General features: G+C 36.6%; 3 protein-coding genes across 5 annotated transcripts; 1 reads left to right on the forward strand and 2 right to left on the reverse strand.

The window, feature by feature from the left end:
• Positions 1-1,002: 1,002 nt before the first annotated feature.
• LOC147547404 (uncharacterized) lies at positions 1,003-3,632 on the reverse strand. The gene is made up of 2 exons (XM_086665445.1): positions 3,575-3,632; positions 1,003-1,925 (listed from the first exon to the last, which is right to left on the reverse strand). The coding sequence occupies exons 1-2, from the start codon at positions 3,630-3,632 to the stop codon at positions 1,066-1,068; spliced, it is 918 nt and encodes a 305-aa protein (XP_086521571.1). The 3' UTR covers positions 1,003-1,065.
• Positions 3,633-5,073: 1,441 nt separating this feature from the next.
• LOC147547405 (Histone superfamily protein) lies at positions 5,074-8,470 on the reverse strand. 2 transcript variants are annotated; one of them, XR_015238910.1, is made up of 5 exons: positions 8,274-8,470; positions 8,120-8,191; positions 7,395-7,475; positions 6,741-6,961; positions 5,074-5,396 (listed from the first exon to the last, which is right to left on the reverse strand). XR_015238910.1 is itself a non-coding variant. In XM_086672508.1 (4 exons), the coding sequence occupies exons 1-4, from the start codon at positions 8,383-8,385 to the stop codon at positions 6,819-6,821; spliced, it is 408 nt and encodes a 135-aa protein (XP_086528634.1). In that variant the 5' UTR covers positions 8,386-8,470; the 3' UTR covers positions 5,522-6,818. The 2 variants fall into 2 exon arrangements, 1 of the variants encoding a protein (XP_086528634.1); XM_086672508.1 differs by lacking the exon at positions 5,074-5,396 and having other exon boundaries at positions 5,522-6,961.
• A 1,351-nt stretch (positions 8,471-9,821) lies between these two features.
• On the forward strand, positions 9,822-16,078 carry MGP2 (MALE GAMETOPHYTE DEFECTIVE 2). 2 transcript variants are annotated; one of them, XR_015237318.1, is made up of 12 exons: positions 10,116-10,567; positions 10,683-10,759; positions 11,393-11,479; positions 11,576-11,653; positions 11,737-11,828; positions 11,962-12,163; positions 12,576-12,666; positions 13,147-13,205; positions 13,906-14,054; positions 15,086-15,167; positions 15,270-15,730; positions 15,819-16,078. XR_015237318.1 is itself a non-coding variant. In XM_086667874.1 (11 exons), exons 1-11 carry the CDS (start codon positions 10,426-10,428, stop codon positions 15,645-15,647), a joined length of 1,437 nt encoding a protein of 478 aa, XP_086524000.1. In that variant the 5' UTR covers positions 9,822-10,425; the 3' UTR covers positions 15,648-16,078. The 2 variants fall into 2 exon arrangements, 1 of the variants encoding a protein (XP_086524000.1); XM_086667874.1 differs by having other exon boundaries at positions 9,822-10,567; positions 15,270-16,078.
• The last annotated feature ends 1,380 nt before the right edge of the window (positions 16,079-17,458 follow it).

Here is a 17,458-nt window from a genome sequence, read left to right on the forward strand (position 1 = left end):
ATGAATCCTATTCCTACTAAAAAGTAAAATATGGATATGGGATCTCTAAAATTTAGAATAAACGTACAGTTGTTGTCAATAGAAAAATTATTCAAATTAAGTTTGGGAAAACAGTAGTTTACAATATTATTTATCTTAACCTATTCAAATGGTGTTTTCGCACTAAAACGCCTTAGGCTAGAAAGCTAATTCATTCTCTTTGTTAGTGCGCTTTAAATATATTAGTCAAATTATTAATTGTTAAATTCTATTATATGCCAACAAATCAATTAAGAACCAACATATTCTATAAAAAGAATGAAGTAAATGCCTAAACTATTTCCTTCATAAAAAAAAATGCATAAACTGTTTATTAGAGGCAATATGGGTTTCTATCAAGCTCTTTGGTTGTTATCAACGTATTATTGTTTCAAATTTATGAATATATGCATATGTATAAATGTGATAAATAAAAGAGTTAATTCCTATATGGCCCCCTACTTTGTGACCAGCTTCCTTTATGGCCCCCTTTTTTTCGTAAATTCAAATATGGCCCCCTATTTTCATGGAAATGTCCTAACTACCCTTCCTTTAATTTTTTTTTCAAAATAAAATAAAAAAACAAACATAATTCCACCTCACTTCCCTCTCCACCACTTATCTCTCTCCACCTCACCTCTCTTCCCAAATCATCTTTCTCTCTCTCTCCAACTCACCTCTCTCTCTCTCCACCTCACCTCTCTCTCTCTCCACCTCACTCTATCTTCTCCGATGAAGGTCGCCGGCCGGAAAATTTTCCGGCCGGCGACCTTCAACCTAAAAAAAAAAAAAAAAATTTTTTTTTACTCTCATCTTCCTCTCTCTCTAAAAACTCCGGCGAAGGGGGTTCCCTTCGCCGGAGTACAGGTCTGTTGAAGAACAGACCCGATCTGGTCTGTTGAAGAACAGACCCGATCTGGTCTGTTGAAGAACAGACCAGATCAAATTATTTCCCCGTTGGCCAAACAAGGCGTTAAATTTTCAGACAATTCATATTGGAAGACTAAAATGAACTGCCATTTGTTACAAGACGAAATAAAATCAATATCATATTTGAGTGAGAGACGTACTTGTTGATTTCTTGGTCTTATCATCAGTCATCTTCACCAAACTTTCTCTAAGTTCCTTAAACAATACACCACCAATCCTCGAATCCATTTCTTTTTCTTCCATCTCTCTCAGCTTCCTAAGCCTATCATTCAATTCCTCCAAAGAAAAACCCTTCGTATTATCAAGGGGTCGAAGCTTTGCAAGCTTCTCTCCTAACTCTCCATAAGTGTACATCTTCACGAACTCAGTTTTCATCGCCTGAGATTCGGATTCCGATTTGGGTCTCAATTCTTTGCCAAAAACAGAAGAAAGTAAAACTTCTGATCCTCCTAATACCATTGATTGATTACCACCTGAATCTGAACCATCAGGTCTCATCTTTAAACTATCTTTAAATGATTTCAAAGAGTAAGGATCAATTGTTCTATTGTTTCCTCTATAATCTTGTCCTCCTCCTCTGAATCGATCATTTTGAGATTGATTAGCTGTAGATGATCTAAGTTGTCTTAAACTTTCACGAATTGATTCAAATGAATTTTCTCTCTTTGGGTTTCCTCCAGTAGTATTAGTTGTTTGTTCATTTTTTTCAATCACATTTCTCTTGTACAGCTCTTGAAATGAGATTGTTTGTGAAGAAGATCTATTATCCGGTGGTGGTGGTGGAACAGATGATCTCCGACGAAATTCAGAGAGGTTTTTTCGAATTTCATCGAAAGATGAAGACGAACTGCTTGAGGGTTTTATAGAAGAAAATGAAGGAAACTCTCTAGGAGGAGGAGGAGGAGGAGGTACCTTTCGTGGAGGAAGAGGAGGGTTTTGTCTCAGACTTGCTTTAACGTCATCACCATCAGTAGAATCTGAACAGACCAGATCGGGTCTGTTCTTCAACAGACCCGTACTCCGGCTTCCCTTCGCCGGAGTTTTTAGAGAGAGAGGGAGATGAGAGTAAAAAAAAAAAAAAAATTTTTTTTTTTTTTTTAGGTTGAAGGTCGCCGGCCGGAAAATTTTCCGGCCGGCGACTTCATCGGAGAAGATAGAGTGAGGTGGAGAGAGAGAGGTGAGTTGGAGAGAGAGAGAGAGGTGAGTTGGAGAGAGAGAGAGAGGTGAGTTGGAGAGAGAGAGAGATGATTTGGGAAGAGAGGTGAGGTGGAGAGAGATAAGTGGTGGAGAGGGAAGTGAGGTGGAATTATGTTTGTTTTTTTGATTTTATTTTGAAAAAAAAATTAAAGGAAGGGTAGTTAGGACATTTCCATGAAAATAAGGGGCCATATTTGAATTTACGAAAAAAGGGGGCCATAAAGGAATCTGGTCACAAAGTAGGGGGCCATATAGGAATTAACTCTAAATAAAATGAAAGTGATAGAAAGAGAGTGGTGGTTGAAAAGTGGAATGAGGAGGAAAGAAAGTGACCCATCCCGATATCGTATTTTTTTTGTTGAGGGATATGCCAATATCATTTGACACCAAAACATTGGATAGTCACGTTATCTAGTAAAAAAAAGGGGTGGTGGAGTTGGATTTGCTGAGTAGTAGATTTGGGTGTTTTTTTTTTAAAATTTTTTTTTTTAACATGTGTCCAATCAAATAATGAATCCTAAACAAAATTGAACTAGCTATTAAACAAACAATTTGAAATTGATACCCGTTTTTTCATTCTTGAAAATTTAGGAGATACATAATTAAACAAACAATTTGAAATTGGTACCCGTTTTTTCATTCTTGAAAATTTAGGAGATACATAATTTTAAATAAATGCTAAAATTTTATTAAATTTCCTTTCCGTTTCCAACCACCAACTCCAAACACCACTGTCGCCACCATTCCAATTTTTTTCTCTTTGTGTCTCTCCTTCTCTCTCTCTCCTAAATCTCTTTTGTCTCTCTCTCTCACTCCATCTTCACTGTTTTGGCAAAAGACAAGGGGTTCTCTCGTCTGAAATTTTCTGCGTGTCTTAGAAGAAGAAAGTTCCAGAGAAAACCCATCCATTTGTTTAAACGGTAAAATTTGAGGAGATAAAAGGGAATGAGTAGAGAAAAAAGTGGTGTTTGGTGGTCGGATGTGGTGACGACGGTAGTGGTTAGAGAAGGAGCGAAATATATAAAAAAGAATATTAAAGACCGTCGGCGATTGCGAATTTCACCGCCCAAAAAAAAATATTTTGCTTTGGAAAAGGGATGGATTTAAGAAAGATTCTCCTGAGATACTGAATTGCTTAAAACCCTTCAAATGCAACTCAAATTTTGGCCAAGTATGTCTGTAGGCAAACACATGCTTCTTCATATTCAGCCAACCCCAGCAGACCCAAAGGAAACTAGTTATAATTGTGATGGATTAAAGTATTGAGGTCAGGACTTGTCAGTGAAGCAGTTATTCTAAGTCTTGATTATTATACTACCCCATAAAATATTGTTTATTTTTAGATCCCTAAGGCAAGGAAGAACCAATAACTCCCTCCTCCAGTCCAGTCCTCCTTACTGTTTTGTCAGAGTGAAAAGACTAAAATGACCTTGTCTTGTGAAGGGAGCACATTTGGGAGTATCTCCACGGAGTCTCCCTATCACCATTGTTGATAAAGTAGGTTAATACATCTCATCACCCACGTGCCTTTACCACCCCAACAACTAGCCTTAGCTAATCCCCCCTCCTCCTCTGTACACATGTGCAAATTGCAATAAAGAGAGAGAGAGGACTCAGACTGAAACTACTTCCATCTTTTTTATATTTAAAATATTCTGCCATAGAAAATGACTGCTGACTATCATCAATTCAATTGAATTGAATGAATAAAAATTAATATAGAAATTTCTTTCACAATTACAATATCAACCGATGATACATTCAAGTGAGATGAGAGATCCTTCAACAAAAAAAAAAAGTGAGATGAGAGATGTTTTGAATGATCAAAACTTTATACTATACACTAGAGTAAAGGAAAGGAAAGAAAAAAAAAAAAGGAAGATAGGTGGTGGTGGGGTATTTGTTCGGAAATCAAAGGAACTCATAGCACGTGCTTGCGCCGGGAAGGAGAAACACCACTCTTTAGCAAGTGCGTGGGTGGGTCCCCATTCTAAACGAACAAGACAAATATTATCATACTCTTCGTTACTACAGTAGTATATTATATATCAATCATATGATGAAAGAGATAATGTAATTTTTGCCAAGTTCTTTGTTGGTTTTCTCATCGAATGAGTTATTGCGTTTACAATTGGAATTGATAGAGTTTTGTGTGGTTTGCACCGAACAAATTACACGCGCGTGGCTTAGGTGTGCCATACAGTTAGAATTGATAGAGTTTTGTGTGGTTTGCACCAAACAAATTACAACGAGTGTGGCTCAAGTGCTTTAGTGGCACACTTTGTGCTTTGCACGTGTTATTTTATAGATCGGGATAGAGATCTAACAGTGGATTGAAAGGGGTGAAATGTCACAGATCCAGCAGATTGGTTGACCGAGTTAACACAGCTTCGGATCGCACCACACGGTGGCGCGGTGGAACAAGAAAGCACTAACTCAGATGGGTTACATCTTCTGGGGTGCTTCTGCCAGATGCAACCCAAAAAAAAACTCACCTTTTCAACACCCACCAAATTTTAATTTCTACAATCTGTAGTAAAAAAAACTTTGTAGAGGGTCTAGAATTTGAAGTCAAGAGCATCTTATTTATCGAAGAAGTCAATTCCAGATAAAAATTCATCATACATCTAAAAATTCGGATACACACAGTACCATCATAATGCTGAAGTGAAATCGTTGAATACTGAGAGATGTACACTCTACATTTGATACTGTCGAGGGAGTGTAAAATGACTTACAGAAAGGGTTGCATTCTTGGCTGGACTTTTCTCTTTCTGTTCAACTAAGTTCTATCCGAAACGAACATTTACAGTTAAAACAATAATAATAGTATTTGTTTATCTATGCAAAGACAGAAAATGACTACTGTGTTTTTAATATAAATGAAGACCCTTACTAGGGTAAAATAGAGAGTGACAAATTGGATGAGGTAACGAAACAACATGATTACATAAAAAAGAACCAAATATCCCTCTTATGATCTTGTCTACTGAGAAAGTGAGCCTAAAGAATAATTAAATCTAACTCTTTCTTAAAAATAAAAAAACTACAGTAAAAACATAAACAAAATAAGTTAGTACAAGTACCATCTTATATATATATATATATATAAGATGATGATCGAAAACCATAAATTGTATGAATGAACCGCCTTTTAATCTAAAAGATTACTAATGATGATGAATTTTCAAAGAGATACACTCTGTGAACATGGCCGGTCCCCTCTTACTGTTTCCTCTTTTATGGTGAACCTACCAAATAAGAAACACAAAACTTGGTTCTAAAGGTTTCGAAGTGATCCAACCCATTGAAGAAACGGGAGTAAAGTAATAGATCGATATAAAGAAACTAACAGACAAATAGAAAAGAAAACACCTCTAAATGTTAGTAGTATAATAAATAGAGAAAGAAGGGTTATTAACAGACATAAAAAGAAAAGCTTATCTGGACCATGTGTAAAAGACATTTATTTGTCCATCCCATCCCCCATACTTTTCGAGTTATCTACTGCTGGGGTACTACCACACTTCTTTCTTATCCACCACCAATATTAAGTTGATGATTGGTGTGTGTCTACTTTTATAGAAAGTATCAAATGTTGAATAAATGGCAAAACACACAAGAAATAATAGGAGACCCATCCCCCACATAAGAAAGGTATGACTCAATCTGAAAGTCTAGACCAGGCTTTCTGCCAAATCCAACATAATCTCTGCTCCTCCAAAGAAAAGGTTTCGACAGCAGCCCCAGCAGCAGCAACACTTTCAAATCAGACATCTTCTAATAAGCTTGGGCCTCACAGTTAGACCAACAGTACCAGAACTTGGGCATGTTTCATCATGCCATAACTTAGCCCATAACTTCTCTTTGAGGGCTTTGACTATTGAAAGGTTCTAGCTGTTCCCTATACTAACACAGTTTTCCTGTCCCCAACTTCGGAAGCACTTGACTAAATTGGACACTGGAACTAAGATATGCAACTCAAGAATTGGAAGCTCCACCAAAGAATAAGCAAATTTAGGAAGTAGCAGAAGATGAAAATTAGAAACCAAAAAGAAAAAGAATGTAATAATTGAACTGCAACTTAACAACCACAGAGCTCAGTTTTGGCAAACAAAATTCTAAACACCCATTGTTGGAGAGCTTGTACACTTCCCTCTTGTTTTAACACCTGACTAACCAAATTAAATGAACGAAATGCATGCAAATGCTATAATCACCTAAAACATCTCATGATGAGACTATAAAGAGTTCAGTTTCTGCTCAACGAGTGAATGAATCAAAAAACTACCATGCTTTGTCAATTAGGAGATGGATATTACTTTGCTTTGTTTCAAGTTCAACCAACCAACCATGGCGATAAACTTCCCTAACCCGGTTTGCAACCGGTGAGCAAAATGACTGTAGGTTGCTCATACCCAGAGACAAACAACCCGTTGGAGATACCATGGATTAGGTTCCTGTCATTTGAAAGGTCCCACTGAGTGGGTACTCGAAGCCAACACCTTATCAATTCTAAGGCAAATATATATGTTTCAGTGTTGTGTTTAGTTTCTTTTAGTGATTTAGACTTGTAATGTAGTTACAAGAGTCACCTCTGGCCGGGTACAGTAGCAAAAGTTGATTTTCTTCAAGGCAAATAAGAAACGTTCTTCGTCGTCCTGTTATAAAGATCAGGAGATATGGAGCACATCGGATGGTGCTTTTTCGTCTTTTTTTGTAGTTTTCTTCCGCTTCTTTTCAGATTGGGCTTCTTTTCCCTTTAGTTCATTGCTGAAGGACCTTAAAGAGGAAGTCAAGTCTTCGTTCCTATGTGCTGCCAACAAGTTGGATTCATGCATTGGTGTTAATGTTTGAAAATGAATATCTTCAAGGAAAATATATAAAGATGCCAAACTCAAGATAACATGATTGAAACTAGTTTATGAAAACTCTAATGAGTAACGAGCCAAAACATATCTAGTCCCCAACAACTATCAGCATATAAGCTTGGAATTTGAAAAAAGAGGAGAATAGCATGTTTTTCAGATAATCTGTGACGTTGCAGCCTAACTATTTGTTCTAAAACTACATTGGCACTAAACTAGCATCACCAGCCAGAAAATGTTTATATATCAACCTAGCTAAACAATGACTTCTTACTTACTGGGAAAGAAAACATGTAAGATCCATATTGAAATACAACTAGTGAAATATTGAATTTCAAGAGATCATTTTGTCTCTTAAGTCTTAACAATGTTACCACTTACCAGAAAGAATAACGTCTTCCTTGTTAACAGTCTTTCGACCACCGTGTTGTGCGAATAGCTCTAGATCTTTAGCCAACTGTTCTGGTGCCAAGAGAAAAACATATTCACTATTTTAAAACTTGTAATAATAAGCCACACAAATAAAACGTCGACATTAGATGATGGTATATAGTTTCACAAATAATTGATGTATCACAACAACAAATGGGGTTTATCAGTGTTTTAAAAAAAAATTCAAGCCGTACGCCTCAAGCCGAGGCGGACACCTGAGGCCTCGAGGCGAACGTATTTGAACTTGAGAATAAAACGCGTGCATCTTAAATAACCTTTTATGTTTTAGTAGTTTACGCCTTTTACGCATTGAGGCATATGCCTCGCCTTGTGAGAGCAATAGAGCATAGCACCTCAAGGCGTAAAAACGTATTTTAAAACATTGGGTTTTATTATTTTTATTTTTTTTGTTAATCCCCTCCTCTCATCTTTGCTTACTCCCATTCTTCCAAGCCCCGACATTGTTAACTGGAATGTCAGATACCCGACGGACTACCCCGGTGTGTATATATAGTTGGTAGATGGCAAATCAATTCACACCAAGTATGTCTTCCCAGCATTCACCTAAACCCTAAACCAGATCTAATTTATTTATTTAGGTCACAGAATAAACACCAACTTTACATATCAACAAATGACATTTTAATCAGTAAAAAGGAAAATAGGGTTTGAACCTGTAAATTTGAATGCTAGGTCGGAAATGCAAACCATGACTGGTTGAGAGATCTCCATATTGTTCTTCTTGGCTGCAAAATTAGAATATCAATCGGAAAAGAAAAATGAAAGATAAAGAAGATTGAATGAGGAAATTAGAAGATGAATGAAAACCTTCGGCTTCGGCAATTGAGATGACAGAAAGACGAAAACGATCTCTTAATACGTTTGATGTTGCGTCATCTACCTCCTCTCCCTCAATCTCCCTTTCGTCTCTTTCATCCATTGATTAGGGCTTTCCGCCTTCGTGTTTGGTTTCCTTTCTGAACACAGTTAGATAAACGAAGGAAAATTTAGGCGGGAAAATGTATACCACTTTTTCACCATAGCGTATATTATTGTGTTTATCCGTGTTTGACCTTTGTCACCAACTGAAAATTTCCCCCCATCCATTTCACGTTTTTTTAAGAAATCGACTATGATCTACGTTAGTCATTACAAGACATTGATACATTATCAGAATGTGAAAATCACGATAACCCGCCTAAGTTTTTTTTTTTTTTTTTGATCCAAGAGAAACATTTTCCATTAATAAGTGATAAAATCACAATGTAGTTCAACAAAAAAAAAGTGATAAAATCACAATGTTACAAGGATGATAATTCGTATTTCTCTCCTCTAAAAACTTCATGAGAGTTACATACCTTTAAATGCAAAGTGCCTCGTGAAGGGAAAGAAATTGGACAAGACACTGACACAATAACCCGCCTAAGTTAAACTAATAATAAAAGGGCCTAAAGCTCAACAACATAGAGCCTAAAATCCGACAGACTTATCGAGTAATATTTATTCTACTCTTAAATAACCCAAATTCAAGAATCATGTGTTTCCTCGTGTCTTTTTCTTCCTTTTTGGGCGAAAACTGATTGCTTTTTATTTTCAAATCTCTTCCTCTCTCTAGTAGCTTTGCGAAACTTATTGAAAAACCTCCTCAACTACTCCAACGTAATGTGTTAGGCACACGTTTTCTCTCTTGCTCAAACGGCTCTTTTTCTCTATTATCTCTCTTTGCAAATGTCATTTTCAAGTAAAAATATCATCCATGTTAACAAGCTTTGGCGACTTCAACAATATTCACTGATGTGTCTCTCTTGTTAACAACTATCTCCATTAGCGGACATTAGTAAAACTCTCGCTTATGTTGGTCTCTCTTTAACAACTCTCTCTGTAAGCCCTATGTTTGTAAAAAAAGGAAACATGGACTACAATGAGTTCTTAAATAGATAGAAATTCGCATCTTACAAAATACAAATTTGAATAGTTGAGGGAGATTTTGAATCTTTCCACACCTTACCGAACACAAAAGTTTAAAACAAAAAAGTTCAACCAAATAAATTCACATAAAATATTTTCGTACCGACCAAACAGACCGATTCTTTAACCAGATCCCACTCAACAATGAAAAAGTCGCCATCGTTTTGTTGACATGGACGGTTACATTCAATATGGTGGATACATCATGAAAAAAGTACAGTACATAAATTGAATAAGCCTGATAACCACCGTCGTAAAACAAAACATTTTGAGTTCTAATGCAATGAGAAGTTCCTTAATACTGTCCTAAGGGCATAAAAGTCTTTTTGTACATTGGGATAACTTCCATCAGCGAAAGTCCTTAAATTTATTTATTTTTTATTTACGATAAAATAAATTATGCGTATCTCTCTGACTCTCTCTCAAAAAACTAAAACAAACACTTTATAAGAAAAATAAAATAAGTGTTTATATAAAAAATCATTGTAATTTTAACAATTTTTTTTTGCAAATGGGAAAGGAACATACCTATGAATTTAATCAAACTTGAAGCAAATAAGTAAATCTGAAATCGATGTAAGACAAGAAAAAGAGAATACAAAAAACAAACCTAACCCATGAAAGAAAGGAAAAGTTTCAAACACATAATAGCGTACATCAAAGTTCAAAGATACAACGGCCCGCCACTCAACCAGGTCATGTGGTTGGCTACTTTTTTTCTAAACCTGGCTCGACCACGTCGCCGAAATTCACCCGAGACTCCGAGAGAGTGGCCGAACGCGGCTTCATTTTCCAATAGCGAGTGGGTTGAACGGGCAGGGAAGGTGTGATTTACATTTTTGGCGCCTATAGGCTGTTCCTTGTTGGTTCACATCGGAACCGCGCGTGCATCTTTATACTCCGGGAGCTTCTTCCTTCCCCCACCGACCGTCAAGAGTCAAGACGACAGAATAAGAGCATATTTTTTTCAAACGTCTCTAAATCCATTTGTTGAATCAAACTGAGAGTAGTAATGTTCGTAAGGGCGATGAGACCCATAAAAGTATCTTCATCTTCTTCCTCCTTCAGTAGACGCCCAATCGTTCCTCTTCTCATCTGCGTTGTTGTGGTTTTCTCTCTCCTCTTCGTCTCCATTCAGACCTCCTTCTTCACTGGTATTAGTTCTCTCTCTCTCTCTCTCTCTCTCTCTCTTTCGCTTACTTCACTCATTTCACTTTCGCTATTTTCTTCAATCGATCCGATTAGTTGTTTCTTTCTTCTTCATCGCAGGAAATCGGAGTTCCGATCTTAATATTGAGGAAATTCAGATTCTATCTGATTTCCAATCCAATGTTCAACAATGTATTGTACGTACCTAGATCCTCTCGCTCTCTCTCTCTAGTTAGTATTCTAATGGATCTTGAAACTGTACTGTTAGAAGCTCTGAACTATCTAATTTTGATCTCTTTTCCGTAAGTAGTATACATTGACCTAGTTTGCAATTTTAGAGTGCTTTGGTAGATCCTCGTTTGCTATTGAAAGTTAAAGAGCAATCGAGTTATTGTTTAGTTTACTAAGAATTGAAGTAGGAAATTAAGCCACTAAAGCTATGATTTAATGCATTTGGATGTTGAAACTGAAGCTTTGGACTCTCTAATTTTGATCACTTGTTCATTGTTCCTTTGTGCTTGTTCTATAAATCCTGCTTTTTCATTGAAATCAAGAACAATCCAGTTACTTTTTAGTTGACTGTAAGCCACTCAAGTTTTGATTTAATGCCATTGGTCTATAGCTTCAATTTCATCTGTCACATTCAGATTATAGCAAACCTAGTATACGTCTCTTGGGGTTTGAACTTGTTAAGTGTTTGCTAATAGGTTGTCAAATACTATTAAATTATTTCCTGTGCTTTTCGGTTTCATGTCTTATTTGTAATCTTCGTGATTAGTACCACATCATACTTATTCTGTAAGCATTGACTATGTACTTATTATTAACAGGCAAACAGAGGTCTTGGATTGACTGCGCACATTATTGACCACTGTAAATTGGTCCTTAAATTTCCCGAAGGCACAAACAGCACTTGGGTGGGGTTCTTTTATGCAGTTTTTACAGTTTCTTGTATGGTTTAATGTATTGGCTCAAACACTTGCTTGCTTAACTTTATCTTTATGTGAGATCAGTACAATGCACAATTCAAAGTTTTTGAACCACTTGAGTACAATTATGATGTGTGTGAGGCCATCCTACTTTGGGAGCAGGTTGCGTTCTATCCACTCGTCTCATATTACTACTTCCTTTTTTTTCGTAAGATTCTCTTTACTAACACCACCAGCAAATGCAGTATCGTAACATGACAACAGTTTTGACAAGAGAATATTTGGATGCACGACCAGACGGATGGCTAGACTATGCTGCAAAACGGATAGCACAGTTGTAATAATCTCAACTCATCCGACTTGTTTGTTTGAATTTCATACTTGTTTGTCTTCATTAGATAGTAAGCATGTGTGCAGCAAAATTCACCTCGACGGTGTTAAGTAAGCATGTTATTGTTTATTGGGTATAGAGGAGCAGATAAATGTTACAACCGTTCCCTATGTGAGGAGCATCTTAATTTGATTTTACCATCAAAGCCGCCTTTTCATCCCCGTCAATTTGAGAGATGCGCAGTGGTGGGGAACTCCGGAGATCTCTTAAAGACAGAATTTGGAGAAGAAATCGATAGCCATGATGCAGTTATACGAGATAACGAAGCTCCTGTTAATGAGGTAAAATTAGCATTTTCTTGTACATAGTTTCTCAATGTAGTATGGTCTGCGAAATCCAGTTTTACATTAATCTGGTTGAGATTTTCAGTTTTTTTTTTTTTTTTTTTATAACTTTCTTTGGATTGACTTCGATCAATGAAACATGTGTCACTAGGTTCATGTGATTGGCTTGAAAGTCAATAAGACTTGAAAGTAGAAACAGACTACCTAGACGTGTTGCCTCTATCTGTTAAACCCCAAATATTGCTGTGGTAACTTGCCGTCTTAGTTTCTTTATTGTGATTATCCATGACACACATTCTACATTGTCACCTTGTTTCTTTCTTTGTCTCTTTCCCTTTTCTCTCCTTCCTTTTTCAATAAAGTTGATATAATCAGTGATCCACGTATTTATCTGTTTTTGTTTACCCAGAAATATGCGAAGTATGTTGGTGTTAAGAGGGATTTCCGCCTCGTTGTGCGGGGTGCTGCTCGTAATATGGTTCCTATTCTCAATGGATCAGGTTAGCTTGTGTCCTAATTGTTAGTTAGCTAGTTGGTAAATGCTGCTTCTATAGGAACTTTGTCTTTATCCCCATAATATATTGAATGTGAAAACGAGTTACTCACAATGGTGTAAGGTAAAATTGGTGCCTCGAGTGTGGGGCTGTAGATCGCTTATAGATATCATGATGGATGAGTGATACAACGCTGGATAAAGGAGTCACAATTTAGTACCTGTACATCTGAGGATCTAAACGCAGTAGAAGACTGGAGGAAATATATGAAGACTCTGAGTTGATTGAAAATATACAGTATAAAAGTAAATCTCAGAGGACCCATATCTTACTGTGATTTGGAATCGTAGGTTGTTGTGTTGAATATAAAGTATGATTTTCCATGCATAGAATCTGACACTCAATTTGAATTTTACTTGGTCGTCTATGTATTTTTGTTTCTTTTTTGCGCGATCAATCTTACATCACCTAAATTTTATTTTGCAGACAACGAGGTGCTCATAATTAAAAGTGTGACCCACAGAGACTTCAATGACATGATAAAGGTAAAGACTGCAGTTTGATACTTCATAGACCACATGTCTTGATAAATAGACAAAGTAAAACAATGTATTACTATACAACCCTTTCGGCCTTCAGGCTCTTTATTGCTAACTTATTTTACGTGAGGAGGGGGGGGGGGGGGGATTTTCTTGAAGCTAAAAGGGAAATATGAACATAAGATATAGGGGGATAGAGAGAGAAAATTGACTGCCCAAGGAGTACAAGATGACTTCTCAAAAGGCGAGACTGTGGCGTAAGATACGAAGAATCGTTGGACAAAATAAACATCTAAACCCTTATTGAATGAGACCTAATAAAGTACGAAGTTCTCAAAATTTATTACCCTCAATAATCTATGAGGCAACAGCCAATGATGAAATGATTCCTTAGTATTCAGAGCCATGTACTTTTGCGATTTGCTTCATTGATAACTGGGCAGTGGTATATCATTCTTACTAAGTATTACTTTCACTAGTTACTACTCTCTGCTCTTCTGTCAAGTAACAAGCAGAACTTTCTCCTTCCCTACTTTATGTGTAATGCAGAGCATCCCAAATCATTTTTACTAAGTTATTACTTTTTTTTTTTTTTAATTGAATTGACTAAGTTATTACTTTCGCTAGTTACTACTCTGCTCTTCTGTCAAGTAACAACCAGAACTTTCTCATTCACTCTTATTTTTGGATGGACCTATTAATGCAGAGCATCCCAAATCCAGTCTATCTGTTTCAAGGTATCGTACTAAGAAGAGGTGCCAAAGGAACTGGAATGAAATCAATAGAACTAGCACTCTCCATGTGTGACATTGTTGACATATATGGTTTCACTGTGGATCCAGGCTATACGGAATGGTGAGTCGATTTTCGTTGGCTCTTCTTAACTTAGTTCTTTAGTCTGTTCTTGGAATTATGAGTCTGATCTAGCTCCTTTTTTGGGGGTAAAAAAGTATAACCTATCTTGTAAGGGTAACTTATTGAACTATTGCAAAATGTGGGTGAGGTTAGACAAGTCGTACATCGCAACTTACCTAAATTCGTTCTCGTGTGTTATTAATGGTGGCACTTACCTGAACCTGTCTAGTTATTATTCTCTCACAAGTTTCACGAAATAAGTAACACTTAAAAGGTACTTTCGAGTTTCGAGTAATTACGAGGGGGTAATAGAACAAGGTATTTTAACCTTTTTTTTTCCAGCAGCAATGAATTATATACATAATTTTAGAGGGTGAAGTTCATCTTTTGTTTGCTATTTTTTATTGCATTTGATGTACAAAGGAATGAAATACTTCGGACTTAGTGGTGATCTGCATAAGTTCACGGCTTATAAAAGAGAATCTGGGAATCAATGGAACTTTTACAGTTCTACTCTAGGTGAGTAGAATGGAAGGATGCACATCATACAGATATACAACTTGGCATGTTCACATTGCTCACTGATAAAGAGTAGAAAAGAAAACTAGGCATGTCTACCAACAATAATACATATTACATATATGCCTATTATATTTCAGTATATCTTCATATTAAGCATATTTGTTTTGAGGTCTGCTTAGTTACAGCTGTGGCATCTAAAATAAAAGGCAGCCTTTATGGACTTAATGAATAACATTACTCTAAAGCCATTTTCATGCCTTCTTTATTGAAGATTAGGGCCAATTTAGTGTTGAAAGATGAAATAGGTGCCTCGGTGATCGGTCTCGAGTCTCGACCCACTTGCCCATCCTAATATTTGTTAAGAGACAAAATATGATTGTTTATCTTGCCAATGTCTTGTCTTATATTGTAATATACCAGGGGCCAGATTTTGGGTTTCTTCATTTTCTTCTTCTCCTTTTTGACAAGTAGAGATTGAGATATCCTTTTTGCTTTGTGTGTTCTTGTAGGACCCGCTACTTCTCAACACCAAGAAAAGGGCACAATCCCCTGCAAGGACGGGCTTACTATCAACTGCTCGAGTGTCTCGGCGTAAATCCTCACTTACCGTTGTTTGTTTCGCAAGTTCATTCACGGAACACCAAATTTTGCAGCTAAAAAGTAAGTGGATTAATGGTGTTCTTTTTAATGCAGGTAATTAGGATTCATTCTCCAATGAGATCCAAGAGAAACCAAGACTGGTCTGACGTTCCCAGCAGAGAAATGATAACTACAGCCCATTCTGCTGCCCTGCGCCTAAAGAGAAGACAAGCTGGGCAGGCTGATGGGTTAGGACCATTTGGTAATTGCAAAATATGGGGCAATGCTGGTCCTGATGGAAGTGGGCCCATTTCAGGATCCCCAGACATGAGTGAGAAGCGAAAGAATTCAAATTACAAAAAGTGGGAAATCATGCCATTCGATAGCCTAAGAAAGGAAGCACAAGAACACTATACTCAGACAGGAGGTGTCTCCTTATACAAAATGGATGGCAACAAATTGGATGATCTAGTTTGTGTGAAACACTCATGAAAGTCCGAGGGTTAGATAAAATGGCACCTAAGCAAAATGTTGTATTTTTCGTCTTATTAATTCCGCAAGTGCAACCCAATCAGGTAGGCAGGGAAAGAAGATTCCACTCTCAAGTGTTGTAGAGGAGATACCTCGATTTATTGTACTAACAGGTTCCTCGACTGTTGTCAGATGGATCGTGAAACGTCTTTGGGGGCAAATTATATAGACGTTGCTGATTGAATTGCCTTCCTCTTTATCTAGTTAGCAAGCTAGACTGATGACATTGAGATCTTACTGAGGAACTGTATACTTTTTTGTATTACTATCACAAGTAATTTTTCTGTTTGTAGCTATTGATTGATTGTGAGAGTTATTAGAAGAATGTATTTACCTAGCTTTTGGTTTCATCTAATTATTCAAAAGATATAAGGAGTTAGAAGAACCTAAAACTCTTGGGTCTTGTTTTTTTTTTTTTTTTTTTTTTTTTTTGTTTATGATTCATGAAAGAGATGTGGTGTGTGTGTTAAACCCATACTTGATGTGTTGGTAGGAGGTATATTAACACTTAACAGAAGAAGTGTTGGTGATGAGAAACAGAGAAGGTAGAAAGTAAGGTAAAACTTTTGACTGGTTGGAAGGCAGCTAGTGGCAGGCACGTGGTGCTTTAGTACTCATGCTGAAGCTTTCTCCTTTTTTTTCTTAATAAAATAGTGGGGCATTCATTGAAGAAATGGTAGATCTAGAGAGAGAGAGAGAGAGAGAGAGAGAGAGAGAGTCGTGGTATCCACTCTCCATCTAGTCTAGTAGTAATTATAAGTCAAATTGTAGAGTTGAAGGAGTGAAAATATCTTCAAGATTTGGGTGTTAAAATCCCACTGGGGAGAAATTTCAAATTAACAACCCCACCACCACCACCACCACCACTTGTTCCCTAATTTTCTCCTCAGGGTGGGTCGCGGTTTAAAATGTGAGCTCCGGAAAACATGCTTCTACTGGATAGGTGGGTGGCACGTGCGTCTAAAGACATCCTCTGTTTCCATTATTTATACTGTACTTTTTATTAAAAAATAAAATAAAAAAGAAGATAAAAACCCTCAAGAAAAGATTATTATTCCATCTCTGTTTAGTCTATCTTATTTACATACAGATGTGGTGTTTTAATCTTGAAAAGTTTTCTATTTTATGATTTTAATTTTATTTTCACATCTTTGCTTTTTTTTTTTCCTTTTGGTTGGCAATTATGTACATTGAGTTCCTTTTTATTTTTATTTAGATATGTTTTTGTATTGTTATACACGTTTCCTAGCCAATGATGTCGCTAGACTAATGGTTTTAAGTCAAAGTAGGGAGCTTTTCCAAGGGCCTACATTTTGGTAGGACGATCGAAGAGACAAAGTTACGCTACGATTTTATGTTGTAGTCATCTATTTGTCTCTTACAAATATGATCAATAGCCGGACTAAAAACAAGATTAGTAATACCAACTCTATTACATGATTTTGATTAGTAGAGATATGGGGTCTTGGTAATTAGGGCATCCTCCACAAGACCAAACCAAATGTGGTAAGAAACACAAGTAATTACAATAATAAGTTAATTTGGCTTTAGTCCTTATTTTGTGACTAACTGTCTGTTTTACCTCATGCAATTGCCAAATAATTTTTTTCCAGAACTAACCTCTATTGTGTTTTTGTAAAGAATTCTTTTTATCCACATGGTCTCAATCTATTTCCTCCACTTCACTCCCACTCCTCCACCTCATCTCTCGCTCTCTTCCCAAACAAAATAATCATAGACATGCTATAAAAATAGGCTAGCGCTTTGGGGAA

The sequence above is a fragment of the Eschscholzia californica genome, unplaced genomic scaffold, assembly GCF_041429995.1.
Source record: "Eschscholzia californica isolate CP2 unplaced genomic scaffold, dmEscCali1.0.p SCAF_3, whole genome shotgun sequence".
Taxonomy (NCBI): domain Eukaryota; kingdom Viridiplantae; phylum Streptophyta; class Magnoliopsida; order Ranunculales; family Papaveraceae; genus Eschscholzia; species Eschscholzia californica.

Bases quoted from the DNA above. Each gene is read 5' to 3' on its own strand.
- LOC147547404 (XM_086665445.1), bottom strand. From the start codon at position 3,632: ATGGTGATAGGGAGACTCCGTGGAGATACTCCCAAATGTGCTCCCTTC. The intron at 1,926-3,574 runs GTCATTTTAGTC...TGGTCTGTTCAG, and splicing joins TGCTCCCTTCACAAGACAAG to ATTCTACTGATGGTGATGAC.
- LOC147547405 (XM_086672508.1), bottom strand. From the start codon at position 8,385: ATGGATGAAAGAGACGAAAGGGAGATTGAGGGAGAGGAGGTAGATGAC. The intron at 7,476-8,119 runs GTTCAAACCCTA...TCTTGGCACCAG, and splicing joins CCTAGCATTCAAATTTACAG to AACAGTTGGCTAAAGATCTA. The intron at 6,962-7,394 runs GTAAGTGGTAAC...ACTTGTTGGCAG, and splicing joins GGAAGACGTTATTCTTTCTG to CACATAGGAACGAAGACTTG.
- MGP2 (XM_086667874.1), top strand. From the start codon at position 10,426: ATGTTCGTAAGGGCGATGAGACCCATAAAAGTATCTTCATCTTCTTCC. The intron at 10,568-10,682 runs GTATTAGTTCTC...TCTTCATCGCAG, and splicing joins TCAGACCTCCTTCTTCACTG to GAAATCGGAGTTCCGATCTT. The intron at 15,168-15,269 runs GTAAATCCTCAC...TTTTTAATGCAG, and splicing joins AACTGCTCGAGTGTCTCGGC to GTAATTAGGATTCATTCTCC.